This window comes from Athene noctua, chromosome 3 (genome assembly GCF_965140245.1).
Source record: "Athene noctua chromosome 3, bAthNoc1.hap1.1, whole genome shotgun sequence".
NCBI lineage: Eukaryota > Metazoa > Chordata > Aves > Strigiformes > Strigidae > Athene > Athene noctua.
The window spans coordinates 8,133,400-8,148,664 of NC_134039.1; the positions used below are offsets into that span (position 1 = coordinate 8,133,400).

The following is a 15,265-nucleotide window of genomic DNA, read 5'->3' on the forward strand; positions in this document are numbered from 1 at the left end:
TCGCAGCACTGTGGCAAAAGCTGAACACGTCGTTTAGGCCAAAAATAGGGGTGCGGGGGCCCTGCGGTGTCCGTGTGCGAGACAGGGAAACAGTAAAGAAAGATGAGCAAGAGACTGGGTGTGGGGCGGGGGGGGGGAAGAGGCAGCAGCTGGGTGGAGAAACACGGCAAGATGTAGCGGCCTCGGGAGGAGAGGGACTGCCTGAACGAGAGGATGTGTAATGGAGACGGCAAGAATCCTTCCCTGGTGCTGGGCCGTCCCTGGTGCTGGGCCGTCCTGAGGGAATGGGAGGAGCGGGCTCCCTTCGGAGGATAATAAACTCTGGAATGAGGGTGTGGGCTCCTTGCGCCTCTCTCCCCCCCTCATTCCAGATGCATGATGACACCACGTCCTGCCATCTCGCTGGCTTCTCCCTTTTTTTCTTTTTTTCTTTTTTTTTTTTTTTCCCAAAAAATCGTATTTTGAAGACAACCAAAAGTAGAACGTGTTCTGGGTGTGGCTGCATGTAATTTACCCAATAGCCAAAGTGGGGGGGACCGCTGAAGGGGAAAGACAAAGCGTCTGCTGCTGAAGGGAGCGGAGACCAAGGGCTGCAGTAAGTGATGGGGACCCTATCTATTCTCTCAGTGCTCCTCAAGACAATTTAGAAGTAGAAGAGAGTGGAGGGAGATAACAAGGAGAAACTTTTCTTTGCATGCTGGGGGTGTGTGTGTAGGAGTGCTTGGCCACCTGGATGAGAAAAGAGATGGAGACCGGAGAAAGGAGGTAGAAAGAGAAAGAAAGCAGATGGAGTTGTATGTTCAGTCCAAAATGTTTCGGAAACACCTGGAAAACTGGCCAGATTAGGAGACAGGTGGGAGGGACTCTAGGAAGACCAAATGGTCTTGAGAGGGAAACAGAGGCAGCAAGTGAAGATTTTCTGTGCTGTAGGGGAGAGTATCCCTGTTCCTGCCATAGCTTGCTTCTGACTCCTCTGTCCTCCACTCCACAGGGATGAAGACCTCTGGAGCCTGTATACTGTTGTGTTTCTTAGCCCTCTCCTTGTCCCCAGCTGGTGAGTGCTTATGCCAGGGGGAGGATTTCTTCTCCACCCTGGCCCCGTGGAGTTTCCTGCACAGGCTAGAGTGCCATGACTTACGGAGAAAGACAGAGATGGAGATGAGCAGTGAAGGGGGGAGGACCGAACAGGAAAGGCAAGGTGGATGTGGGGTTGTAAGGAAGGATTTAGGAACTGGGGACTGGTTCCCATATGTATCCACTCTCCGTTAAGTACTGTAAGTCACAAAAGACACAGGTCCACAGTCTCCACTGGAGGGATGTGTGGATAAGGAAAACAGCCAGGTCGCGTTGAGAAGGAGGGTTAGCAGTGCTTTGTGCTTGCTGTAGACTGCTGTACCACCTGTGTTTGCATGATCTGCAGAGCATTTCCCAGTGCTCCACAAAACTTGTCTGTTACAGTTGTGAAACATTTGCTGTCACTAGCAGTTCCTGCTGGAATGGCCCCATTCCAGGCCACTCAGCTGCTGGGAGGTTTTGTAGATTTTTGTATAGCTCTTCTGAGAAACCTAACCTCCGTAGTTGAAACCACTGTCTGCTTTTGTTCCTGTCATTCTGTTTTGTGGCATCACGTCTTTGTTTGCTTGGAGTTACTTTGGCAAAAATTCAGGTGGGATGAAATTTGTTAAAAAAAACCCACAAAAAGCCCAAAACAAGGGCGGCATCAGACATTATAGTCAGAAGACTCAGGACGGACAGCAAAAGAAGATTAATTCCAGTGAATGGAAAAAGCTTCACCCAGGAAGGACTGTATGTAGTAGACAAACAACTGCACCTATCACATTCAAGTCAGGTTATTCCAATCTACTCTCCTCGGTCCTCCCCTCATGCTGAAACCTGATTCTGCTCCCAATAGCACTTTTTCCTGTAAAGGTGCACAGTAGTGGTTGTCATGTATGTGACTGTAAAGCAGCAAGGTGAGGCAGCCAAGAGATGAGCTTGTAGGTGGCCTATAAAGTTAGAGGAGGAAAAAAAAGGCAGTAGTTTTTATCATGCATGGAAGAGGCCTGAAAAGATGATTTCTTATTTTTGAGTATTTTGTTTTAGCATTTCTGATTTATTTTGTTGTTTTAACATGGAAAACAACAGCAATTGCTAGCTGGTCTCTCATTGTCTCTGGTTTTGGGTGAGCTACAGATTCGGTGAATTAGGGTTGCAGTTTTCTCAGACCTCAAGGATGAATTTATTGCGACTTGGACAATAAAGTCTATTGATAAAGCATATGAATTGGGTACCATAGCAAATATAAATTGAAGTGATTGAAATTCTGATAAGAAAGTCACCTCTTTTGTCTCCTCATAGACCGAGGTTTCACTTCACTTGTGTCCTGTTGCTTTAGAATTGGACCAGTTTTCTAGTTATCTCCTAGGGAAGGGGAAAAACAAAAGCTACTAAGAGCTGATTTTTCAATGTTAGAAGAAAGGAGGGGAGCCTCCCTCCTTTTTCCATATGACTCTTGTTTCAAATCTGGCACTGCTGGCCCCTGCAATAGTTTCAAGAATTTGTGTCCTTCCTTTTGTATCAGAAACAAATGACAGAGTGTTTGATATAATTTACAAAGTGTTTGATATATTTTTTTCTCCTCTGCTTGTTACTTTTAAGAGATTAGCCAGAACAGGGGAAGTTTTGGGCTGCACTACATTGTGCACTTAAGTTATACATGTCTGGCTCTTCCTGGGTCAGGCACCAGTCGCTGAGCCCTTGCTGGCAGCTGGGTGGGGAAGGGAATAGCAGGGTCCAGTGCCTGCTGTAATGCTGCGGAGCAGGGTTATATAGGCATCCCAAGAGTCTCTATGCTGCCTGCAAGCACTGCTCTTGGAATGAGGAAAAACTAAGAAGCTCCAGACCTGGTAGTTTTTACCCGTGCAGTGCTCCCGTTAACAGAAAGCTAAAAGCTGAGTTCATGAGATGTAGCAGGGTGTACTGGTTTTTGGGCTGGTCTGACACACATCCCCGCAGTGCCCCAGATCACTGTGTTTTTCCTGCCAACTTCTTCCTTCATCCCACCCCAGTTATGCAGACATTTCCCTCCTCTGTGGCTAGCAGGAAATATTTTCATATTCCTGGCTGCTGTAGGAAGCAGCTCTCTCACCCTTTATATTTGGACAAATGAACAGTCTAGCTCAGTTTCAATTTCTCCTCTTCCACACAGCAGGTACAGGCAAGCCTTCATCGTTCTCCCCCTCCAGTGCAGAACGATCTGCTCTGTGCTCTAGACCTGGGCAGGGTGATGGACCAGATAACTATTTGCCTAAGGAGCTACAAGACCTACAGTCTGTTTCCTACTGTGCCAATTACTTGATCTGTGACCCCAAGCAAATAATTTCCATGACTCAGTTTCTTCTTTTATAAAATGGACATAGGGGTTTTGACCAGCCTCCAGAGCAGGGAGGCAACGTGCAATTTGTTTTCGAAATGTGTCAGATGGGGTTTAAGAAATGCAAAGTCCAGTGGTGAACCTGGAGGTACTGACTGTCTTGTCGCTGTGCCTAGCCTTTGAACCTGGTGGGAGCAGCAAGGATAGGATCAGGACCCTCTGTATGCACAAGTCTTTAGAACAAGCCCAGCCAGCGGTGGAGGCTGAGGCAGAGCGGAGAGCATTTCTTCTTTCAGCAGGGGGCAGTGGTGTCTCCTGGACAGATATGCATCTCATAAACATTTCACAAAGCCTAGAGACCATAGAAATCCCTCTCTCTGTCCTTTCTTCACTCCCCTCTCTTCTTTCTCTTGCAGACTGGTTTCCATGGGTGGTCAATGGACAAGAAGTGGAAAGCGCAACTGGTAAGTATTACAGACATGTTACTGCCAAAGACTGCTCATATGACCCAGTTGTCCTGTGTAGTTACAGCCTGCTTAACTGCAAATGCTGTTCTTTACTTCCTTGCCTTTCAGTGAAGATTAAACAAGCCCTCCAAGATAACCTGCTAAGTGTTGTGTGTTCTTTACAAATAATTCACTAGTATTGGGATCCCGAACGCTTAGCTGAAGGCCTGAAGTTATGTTCACAGTCAAAGGAGTGGGAGATCCATGAGAGGAACTCTACTGCTGCTGAGGAAAATCCCAAGAAAAAGGTTGCACAAATGGCATAGTGCTTTAGCATTGAGGCCACTGAGAAAGGATATTGCTTTATCTTTCTGGGCCTTTTTCCATTTCTGTGACATGATAAGATGAAATGAATGTATGTTTGCATCATTCTTCAGCACCCAGAAAAACCATAAGGGCCTGCCCCTGCCTGTTCTTCAAACTGAAGCCCCTGGCTAAGCCATCAGGCATCTCCCAGCTATGATCCTGTCATGTGCGATACCTGGGGCTTCCCAGAATACTATTTAGAAACCAGTCCAAAATTTGTCCACCCAGCTTCCCTTTTCTTCACACTTTAACCCTCCATCACACCTACTCCAGTTTTGCCATTAGCTGCCTTTCAAAGAAATTAATCCGCTGATGAATTTCTGCAGTCAAGGCTCAGTTCTGGAACTGCCTCCCTCCTCTGCAGTGGGTGCCTCAGCTGTCTGTCCTACTGCTGTGGGAGCCATCACTGCCTTCATTTCAGGTGTCTGTCTTTCCCATCAAGATGCCCACAGTGACCATATCTGAGAAGTCAGAGTATGAATCCAGAGTTCAGTAAGGGTTGATGCAACACATGCACTAAGAACTGAAAAGGGGGATGGGGATGGGGATGGATGGGATGGGGGTACTGTGTTTATTCATGTATTTACTGGATTGGATCCTACTGTCTCAGGAGCTTACCATGGCAGCCAAGGTAACTCCAGCTAGCTCTGGCTAGTTATGTAACGGACCACACAGTAAAGACAAGCTCTCTCAAGGACATTCTCTCTTTTCCAGGTGAACTTAGCACCGACTCTCTTATCAGCACCTCCGGTAAGCTCCTGTCTCTTGGCAACTTCAGGCTTCTTTTCCCCTTTTCACCTTTACCCCTGCCTACATAGCCCCAGAAATTACCCACTGTGCTCAGAAACTCTTCTTCCTCGCTGTTGACATACAGCAGTGCTCTTCCAGTGTTCATGGCTGTCTAGGAGTTGTCTGGGAGATGAATTTGGGGTGGCTTAATGACCTGTTGTGCATGGAATTGCCAATCTCACCGAGTGTACCAGGGCTCTCTGAAGCTGTTTGCCCTGTAGGAAGCCATGAAATCCAAAGCTCACGCAGCCTGGGCTTGCAGAGGAGGTTGTGGGAAGGAAGAGACTAAATGACAAGGGAGGGAAATTGGTCAGACTCACTAGTTCACTGGGGAGCACTGGGATATAGGTCGTGTCCATGTCTGCTGTCAGCTAGCGGCCATGCTTGAGCGCTCAGGAGACAGAGGTGGCAAAAAACCTGAAAGATGGTAGTAAAGCAAACTCTGAGCGGTGGTGGGATGGGGAGGTGGAAATACTGTTGCTTTAATTCTGTTTTCCCTGCCGTGCTTGCAGCTATGTCACTGGGGGGCAGCAAAATGTATGTGAAAAATAGGGTAGGTGGAAGACACTTGAAGATGAGCACTTGTATCATGCAGTGTTCCTCCTTAGAGAGCCAAGCCTTGCTATGGTGATAGCCCCAGGCGGGGGACACAGAGCTGAAGGGAGTGTAGGCATTTACAAGACAGGTAAATCCTGCCGGACTCATAACGGGGAATGGAGGAGAGGGACAGAGGCTCAAGAAGGAGCCTCCCCACTTTTTCCATGAGAGTCCTGTTTTGAATCCAGCACCACTGGCCTTGGTGATGGTTTCTCTTTCTGCTGGGGGGCAGTGTCTCAAACACATCACTCTGAGGTGGGGGGACCAGGCAGGACAGGGAGAGGGAGAAAACATCTGGTCAGTGATATGGTTCAAAAGCCAAAGGAGTGGCAGCATCGCTTGGCTGTTGCTGTGAATTGTGCTCTGTGTGTAGGAGAGCTCATCTGAGCCCTGTTCTCCAGGGCAGCAGTTCTGTGGTCTCTCCTCTGCCCTGTGACTAACAGCTGGCTAGAGTATTGTGGTCAAGCTGACCAGCTGTCATGGGACAACACCGAAGGAGAAAAGTGGATGCACAATATTGTATACGCAAGGGGCATGATCTTCCTGGTGGGGATGGGAGGTGAGGGCAACCTGTGTCAGTCTTGTGTTCAGTGTGTGAGACCTGACAGTCGGCGGGAGGGTAGATAAGACTTGGTGCCCAGACCAAACTGGCAGTGGCTAACCTACATCTAAACCTGAAAAGACTTAATGTGAAGCTTTTGCATCAGACTTTGGCTTCAAAGTGCTTCTTGCTGAGGGATCAAGAAGAAACTCTTCACAAAGGACGTGCCATGGGACCCATCTCTGCTCTACAGCATCCCATCAGCTCTAGGACACCCAGCATATTTGCAGGGAAAGCTTGCAGTTACTCTGACAACATCATGATCAGCACTGTCTGTGAGCCAGATGCTGGATGGGTACGGGTCAGGTGCCCATGGTGAGCCATGGGCAGAACTGTGGGAGGGGGAGAGAGGCTGAAAGCTCAAATTAAGATTTTTCAGAACATCTTTTTCCAGCTGCAGCTGTCACGCCACCTGTTCTTCTTAGTCCTGGTGAGTTTACTCTCAGTTCACAGGCAAATGTTATGGACCCCCCTTCTCTTTGCTTGCCCAGTCCTTTGCACACCCAGAATCCTGCCTTCCCTGTCCGCCCCCCTGCAGCTCCGACACCCAGAAGACTCCTTCTGTCTATGGCATGTGAACAGAAGTCCTCTATAACTGATGATGAAAACTGTGTTTGGTAGTCAGTCCTCCAAGTTCCTTTCCAGTTTGTCACTGGGTAAATAATAAAATGTACTGGTTAACTGTGGTACAGATGGGTTGATTTATTAGACGGAACAACAAACCAACCTCCTTTTGACCCCTTGCCATGGACATTAATGAATCGGCACTCTGGGGATGCTGTTTCTTGACGAAGTCACTGTTCCTTAGTAAAAGGCACTCACAGGCCTCTTTGCTTCTTGCCTAGATGGACAGCAATTACAGTGACTAACTAAATTTACTGAACCTTTTGAATTATAAATCAAGATGTCCTTACATTGTAATTTTGAACAGTAGTAGTGATGCTTTATGGTAAAGCTCAGACAGATTTTTAGCATTTTGGGCTGGCTATCTGGCACTAGATTAATTTTGGATTTTTACTTTCTCTTATGGTATCATATCTGTAACAAAGAAATCTTTTTCCACATTAGAAGTTACAATGGCAGGCTCTTGAAAGACTTTCCAGTTATTTGGTTTGTGTAAGCTGATGTCTAGGAGGGAATCATGTTAAATCACACTAACTTTGCTACCCTCTGTCTTCCAGTTCAGTCTGACAGCGAAACTACAACGGCTTCATCAGGTATGTTTAAGTTTGCTGCCTGAACCTGCTCCCAGACCCACTTTCACCAACCCTGTTACCTCTCCAGGCAAGTGCTGGCTGAGCACTGAACTTTGTCTACTGGAAAATTCCCTTCACCCTGTTCCTTGAGTTAGAAGTAGTAGAGAATGATGGTAGTATAAGTTGAAGTCTTCCCCTGGGTGGCATGCCTGGCAGGGGAGGAACTGGCAGATCACCAGACCAGATACACTGAGCCAATATTCTGTCATTGTTAGTGGCCAAGACCTAGCGTTTTGGAAGAAAATGCAAGAAAACCCATCATAGCTACGGGTTTGATTGTCCAGAAAAGAAAGGAACTAGATTTGTATTCTGAAGTGTGAGATTGCAGATCTATTAGCAACATGTCTTAAACATGCAGCTATAATCTACATTTTGTTTATTTGTGTCTGTCCCCTCTACAGCATGTACCTTCTGTATTGAGGATTCCCAGTGGGATTGTTCTGCATTTCACTCAACTTTCCCTTACTTTTGTTTTATGAGGCAAGGGGGTCAGAAATGTCTGCCTTATATTCCTCTTCTCTCAACCATCCCCATCTCTCACAAGAGAGTGGAAAGTAGAGGCTAGGGGACTTCCCTAGAAGCCTGGAGGACAGTACCTAGTGCCAGAATGAGTGCACCTGCCGATGATGCTGGATTGCACCTATGTCTGTCTGTGTGTGTGTTCCCAGATTGTCGTGAAGAAAAGTTCCCTTGCACACGCCTGTACTCTGTTCACAAACCAGTAAAGCAGTGTATCAGCTACCTCTGTGTTACAAGGTAAGAAACGAGCAGTCGCTTAAAAAAGCCCTAAAAACTCCACAGAAACAGCATGTCCAGTTCAGCAGTTGTTTCCTTTGGAGACGAGAGGTTTCCTCGGGGAACCAGTTGGTGAGATGAGTCCTATCCTTAGAGTGTCCTTTTAGAGTGATTAATTACAACAGCACAATAACTATTATCTGTGCAGCACTAAGAAGCTGTAATGTGCTCTATATTGTAATCTGTATTAAAGGTATTTGGCCAGTTCATGAAGTCTTGTCAGAGATTACTTTCCTACTGATAGCAGCCTTATTCTACACTAACTAATCCTAAAAATTTAGGATTTGCCTCCTCATCAGTGAATATACACGTTTATTGCTTGTATCTCTTTTTTGTTTCTTTGGGTTCTTGTGCCTTTCACTGCTGTCCTTGGCATGCTCCTGGTGATCCCTCAGTGTGCGTCGCATGTACATAATAAACAAAGAGGTGTGCTCTCGCATTGTCTGCAAGGAGAATGAGGTCATGCAAGGTGAGTGATAGCACAAGCTAGCCTAGAAGAATAGCTGCAGCCATCTGATAGACTCCAAGCTAACTAACTATCCAATCCCCATCCATATGTAGTAGTTTCCCTGGACTTCGGGGGAGCTCTAATGCCCCCATACACATACTGTGAAAAGCACTGGGAAGTAGATGTCATACTACCAAAAAGTATGAGAGCTCGGCCTTTCCCAGTCTTGATGATGTGCCACTAGCCCCAGACACACCCTTACTCAAAATTGCATTCCTTTGAGGTTAAAGAGTAACTCTCAATATTTCTATTCATGAATAGAAACAGGATCCAGTCTAGATTTTTTATGCAGTCTTTGTTGCAGCAAAATACAAGCGATTTTAATATGTACTGTACATGAATAAAGCCAGAAGGGAGTTAATGAAAGCCTAAGGACTTGTTCACTTTCCTCATGTATATGAGGATTCAGCAGTTGCAACAGTTTCTGTAGATGCAGTGAAGGGTGTACCTCTGGTGGCGAAGAATTTGAAGGAAACTTTGATTATCTGTCATCCTGTGTGTGTCTGCTGTGTCTTCAGATGAGATCTGTCGCCAGCTGGCTGGCCTTCCTTCTCGACGTCTCCGCCGATCTGGGCAACCCCTGCATCTCCCTTGCAGACAACTCCTGGAGCAGCAGCGCAGGCCTGATGCTCTGTGAGCTAGCAACAGTAGGAGAGGAAAAGGAAGGGAGAGAAGAGAAATCATCATCCACTACCTACAACCCAAGACAAGTCCCCCTTGTTTGTGATTTCCCCATCATTTCATTGTTTCTCTGCCTTCCTCCACATCCTCTTCTTCAGGTGCTGCACTACACAGAGTCCTCTCTCTGCTAGTCTGTCATGGTGGCTGTTGTCATCTTCTGAATCTGTTGCTGAGGATGTGTGATGCTCCCCTCTTTTTTCTCAAACTCTGGCAGGCCATGAACTGCTCATTTCCCAGAGGTCCTTATAAATGTGCTGCATCTGCTCTTGCTTTGCCCCTGCAGAGGGACAGACATGGGGACAGGACACAGTCCTCTCCAATGGTACAGGTGCCCTAAACTGCATCGCATGTGGAGGAGTGCAAACCTTTTTATGCCCTAGGACTCCTGGCGTAGTTTCTTGCATGGCATCACTTTGAGTTCAGATATGGTTTGTCAGCCTGAGCCTCTCCAGTCCTCCTGAGCCACTGAGTTTGCTGTGTCATAGCACAGCCTCCTCCTGTGTCTGCTGGCCTCAGAGAAGTGACAACTGAGAGACAAGCTGTCCTCAACCCTAAGCAAACCTCACTGTCCCTGTATGGCAGCAGATCATTTATAACTACCTCTGGGAAGTTCTTTGTCTCAAGCCCATTGCCTCCCTCTCACACAACTGCTACCGAAAGGAAGAATTCTGGATTTAGTATGGCATTATATTTTTCTCAATAAGATTATGCTGGAACAGAGTGCTGCCTTTTCCTCTCCCTCCTCTCCTCTCCCCCTTTCTGTCCCTCCCTTCCCATTGAAGAAATCTCTTGATGCCCATTCCAGGCAAGTTCCAGGGAGCAGTAAGTATGGCTGCCCCCGCTCCTAAGCCTAAGAGAGCCTGCGAAAAACCTTCATGTCCTCGCAGTACTGGGAACTTGCAATGAATTAGCTTGTCCTGGTGACTAGTCTTGGTCTGGCTACCTCCACACTCGCCAGTCGCTGAGCCTGCTTTCGATATCTCCACTTGAGTTCCTACTTCCTGACCTGGGAGATCCTCCACAAAGCAGAAGAGAGTCACAAATTGGAATGGAATCTGCGAGAAAAATCATTATCTGGGATCCCTGGGTTTTCCTGCAGGTTCTCTGGCTGTGCTGACCTGCACAGAGCCAGGTGCTGGTGGGGAGGTAAAGGTATCTGCAGGTGTAAGCACTTACATAGGCAGGCCAACCTGGGAAAAAGATCTCCGGTAGCACTGCATGTCTGTGGTCAGCTTGAGAACTTTGTTTTCCAGATGTATGGAGAACATTTCCAGATATATGGGCAGTTTTCACTATGAGACTGGGTAGGGTAAGTGGGGAAGAGCTGTCTGAAGTATATTAATCGCTCTGTGTGATCCTTAGTGGCATGATTCTGTGGGGTACCAGAGCTGAGCTGCTTAGCATATTGCAGCAGCAGATCAGCAAGACCCTGTCACTAGGATCCCTAAGTGTTGTTCCCAACTAACAGAAAGCCAGATTGATAGAGCAGGCATTCACCCTGTCACATAATATACTCTGCTGCTGAACTGAGTGCCATTTGGCCTTGCAGGAGCACTGCTCTGCTGCACAGAGCCAGGCTCACACAATACAAGGAACAGTTTGCTGCACAGAGGCAGATAGCTCTGGAAAAAAGAGCAAAAACAATTAAGGTAAGAGCCTCTCCCTGGGACTCAAATTTCTGCTGTATGCAGCAAAATGCTGGTTACATCTTCTGTGTAGGGGAAGACACCCTGTGCACACACAGGTTTGTTCCATATAAGGTCAAAATTTGCCATATATGGGCTAAATCTCTCTATATTAATCCAGTATACAAGAGAAATAATTCCAAGTTATGCAGTGACTGGAATTTCATCCTATACATAGGGGCATTGCCCTCCTACACAGAGAACCATGCTCCTCTTGAGTGCTCGAGGCTCGTGAGACTAGGGATGGAGGAGGAATTTCTCTGTACTGAGAGTGTGCACGTTCCTGTAGAGAGGAGAGCACTGAGAGCTTGATCTCAAAGACAAGCCACTGGCAGCCACTGACTTCAGTGCTGGGGTGCCTGTGGAATTTGCCTGTGTGGAGGAAGGTATGATGGAGATGAGATGTGAGAGGGAGCTCTTGGAAATTGGGCTAGGCCAAGTCTCCACTCTATATTTAGAGTTGAATGTAAGCTGATATAGATATAGATATATAACTGTATAACATAGATACTGTACAGTATATAGAATTTTAACATTCATACAGTTTGGGGAATGGTTAGAAGCCTTTCTGTTGCTTGCTTTCAGCAGGGACAGGAAGAGGTGCTCCTCCCCAGGAGAACACTGTTTTAATGCTAGAGTCCATATAATGCACACAAAAATATTAAAAGAAAATTTATTTCCTGTTATTGTTGCCAATTCTCATGTGTTTGGGTTTATTTGTCTCTATCTGTATTTCCTGCAGATTTGTGGGCAGACTTGACTCCAGCCCAGATCTGTCATTTGGACCTCTTTACTCCCTGCTAACCCAGTCCTCTGCTACCACCCTTCCTTCACTCGTACATCACAGGTCTTCCTGGGATGTCATTATTTTTTCTGGAGATACAGAAAATTATCTTCACCATTTTTTTTTCATGGATAGCTGTACTAGATTTTCCTGACTGTTGGTAGCTGCTGAGCAGGGGGATAACTCCTCCCAGCCCATGAGATTTGTGCTGACAACACATCTTTTCACTGTGCATGTGCCATGACTTACTGGTGGAGAATTGCCATCTCCAAGTAAAATGGTAAGATGGCTGAAATAAGAGAAGAGCTGTGATAAATCGTCTCATAAGCAAAGAAGAATTTGTTCGCTAGAGCCATTTAACTCAGTAATGGGAATAACTGAAAGACTACATTAAAAATTACACATCTAGGTCAAAAGGATTAAGAAAATTCTCTTTTATTGCATTTCTGGCTTTTGCATAGATTCATTAGGTACTGACTACATGATATTTTGGTCAAAAAGATGGAGCACTCGGACCGTGGGTGACTCTAGGCAGTGTCTTCATGTGCAAGCAGTCAAGTCTGCGTTTAGATGGTATTTCTAGAACAAAAGTGGCTGTGGCCCAAATTACCCATTAAACTGCCTCTGACAGTGTCCCATAGTTCTTCAGGACTAAACCACACAATGCAGGTTATTGCACAACACTATTCCCTAGAGTCAGTGCTCCTTCCTGGCTAATGCTGCGGTGTCCCTGTCTCAGACTGTTATAATGAAAACAGCTTCAGCCCGAGTGACTGTAGATGTTGCCCCCATCTCCACAGGCCTGACCCTGCTCTGACTCATGAGCTCTTGGCCTTTGCAGTTTCCCTCTATTGGCACGTTCCATGGCTGTGTGAGCAGAGCACAATATATGCCATCGATTTTTTGTAATTCGGTTTATCCTTCCCTTTCCTTACAGTACTGGAGTCCTCAGAGAGGCTTCCCCATCTTCATTAGCCCTTATCCCATACACAGATTTCTCTCCCCTGCCATTCCAGCCTGAATTGTCATGGTGCTGCAGTGCTGGTCTCTGGACGTCACCTTCTCTTGTATGCTGGGGAAATGGTTTTCAATGCAGCTCTAGCCAGGCCTGTTTCTCATGAAGTTGGACTAACCACAAAGAAAGCTGCCAGAGTCCCATTTTACATGCATGATGTAGAGTTTGTGGCTGATTTTCATAAATTCTTCTGAACTGGAGTGGGGGTTAGATGGCCTGCAGTCACTTCCCACACAATGGTGGATCTTGCGCTGTCATGGCTCCTGAGTACTGATCAGTGATACCAGTTTGATGGCTGCTGTTTCAAGTCCCCAGTTTGAAGTGGTGCCTCACTTTGCTGGACATACGGAGATGGAGCTCCCTGCAAAGGAAGCTGGTGACACTGAGGGCTTTCTGCTGCACCTGGAAAGCAAGGGTTGTTCCACCTCCCCACCTCCTTCTCCTCTTTGTCTTCTGCCTCTATTTTCCTCATCTCTTTCTTCTCTGTTCATATATTTATCTCAGAGCAGGAAACCCAGTGAGGAGGACAGGGGCTGAAGTGGGGTGGCAGGAAGGATGCTCGATGAGGTGACACACGGCATTGCCAAGTAGGGCTGGGGGCAGCGCTTGGCCCGTACCAACTCTCCTTTTCTCTTGCCCTCCAGTTCTCACGCACTGTGGCTCCCTCAGCCACCAAGCTTGGGATTTTCTGAAGGGAAGGACATGCCAGTCAGAGCAGGGAGGGGAGAATGGCACCTCAGGTCAACTTGTGAACTGTGGGAACAGCAACCGCATATCTTGAGGTGGTGGCCTCTGGTTGCAGAAACAAGGCGAGGAGGAAGAGGAGTGCTTCAGGAAAGTACGCGGAGGCTGTTGGAAGCAGCTGCCATGTCACCTGGAAGTGCCATGTTGCCTGGATCTTGTCCATAGGAACCTGCAGCATGAACAAAATGTGTTGTCATCAGGCCTCTCAGCTTGGAGGGATCCCTCCAGAGCGTACTGTTGGTTGGGGTGTGGTTTTGTCCTTCACAGAGGGGAGAGGTGCTTACAACCCATCCAAAAAGAGCACCTCTGTTACATAAAGAATAGCTGGGTTGAAAGCAAAAGGGATTTTAGTTTTTGTTTTGTTTTGTTTTGTTTTGTTTTTAATGTTATTTGGGTGGTTTTTAAAAATACTTTAAAGGTGCATGATTCCATAACATTTACTCTTGACACCACATGGTCTGACATTGTCCAGTTGTGAACAGCGCCTTGACTGAGGCACAGGAAATCTGAATTCCATTTCTGGGTCTCCCTTTCACCTCCAACTCTCTGATCTTCAGCATAGGGCGCTGTTTCTCTCTGTTCCCTGCCATACTTAGCCCCTGTAATGTATCAAGCTAGAATAAACTCCCACAAAATAGACAAATGGATTTTAGTCCGTTAAAAAAAAAACCACAATAAAAAATGGTGTGTGAAACATCATGAATTAATTTGTCTACTTTTGCTATTAATGTAAATGATTTTTTCGAATAAAAATGTTTTCAATAATATAAATTGTATCAGTTGAAATGCAAGTTGCATGTACTTGTTGCTACTATGTTGAAGTATATAGAAAAACTGAAATGGTGAAAGTCATCAGCAGAGCAAAACTTCATTTAATGAATAAATTCTCTTTCAGAATGCTGTTTTGGGCATTTTACTAAGATTACAATTTCCATACAAATACAGCTTGTCACAAAGCAGACTAACAAAAAGATGTAATAAATAAGCATATGTAATTCAATGTGTCTAAATAATAAGTAATGTGAGAACTCAGCTGCTTAGATATGAGTAAATGTACCTGAAGCTGTGCATTTTTTAAAATAAATGCCCTTATTGAGATAGTAAACCTTTCGAGTTAAGTTCATAGATAAAATTATGTTGAAAGTTAGCAAGTAGATCTAATTTAAAAGCTAATCAGATTGCTCAGAGCCTTGTCCAGCTGTATTTTGAAAAAGTCAACAAGGATGGAGAATCCACAACCTGTTCCAGTGCTGCACCACACTTAAGATGGAGAATATACCTCTACACAACTGCGTGTAGTGTGGGGAATAAACAAGAGGGGCTAGAGATGCATGCATGCCTGCAGGGCTACAATCTTTTTGGTGTCACGGAGACATGGTGGGATGGTTCCTATGACTGGACTGTTGGAATGGAAGGGTACAGGCTCTTTAGGAAGGACAGGCAGGGGACACAAGGAGGGGCGGTTCAACAACCAGCTGGAGTCCATGGAACTCTGCCTGGGAATGGGTGAGGAGCTGACAGAGAGCTTATGGGTCAGGATTAAAGTGAGGGCAGGGACACAAGATATAGTGGGGATCTGCTACAGCCCACCCAACCAGGCAGACGGAGCAGATGAGGCCCTCTAT

The 15,265-nt window shown here is 46.2% G+C and overlaps 1 protein-coding gene across 5 annotated transcripts; it reads left to right on the forward strand.

The window, feature by feature from the left end:
* Nucleotides 1-206: 206 nt before the first annotated feature.
* MFAP5 (microfibril associated protein 5) lies at nt 207-14,640 on the forward strand. Of its 5 annotated transcripts, XR_012633375.1 has the most exons (10): nt 207-595; nt 992-1,054; nt 3,790-3,837; nt 4,900-4,935; nt 6,552-6,602; nt 7,354-7,389; nt 8,097-8,184; nt 8,619-8,692; nt 9,250-9,510; nt 13,541-14,640. XR_012633375.1 is itself a non-coding variant. In XM_074901878.1 (9 exons), exons 2-9 carry the CDS (start codon nt 994-996, stop codon nt 9,366-9,368), a joined length of 513 nt encoding a protein of 170 aa, XP_074757979.1. In that variant the 5' UTR covers nt 207-595; nt 992-993; the 3' UTR covers nt 9,369-11,793. The 5 variants fall into 5 exon arrangements, 4 of the variants coding, with proteins under 4 accessions (XP_074757979.1, XP_074757980.1, XP_074757981.1 ...); XM_074901878.1 differs by lacking the exon at nt 13,541-14,640 and having other exon boundaries at nt 9,250-11,793; XM_074901879.1 differs by lacking the exon at nt 13,541-14,640 and having other exon boundaries at nt 6,567-6,602; nt 9,250-11,793.
* Nucleotides 14,641-15,265: the final 625 nt, after the last annotated feature.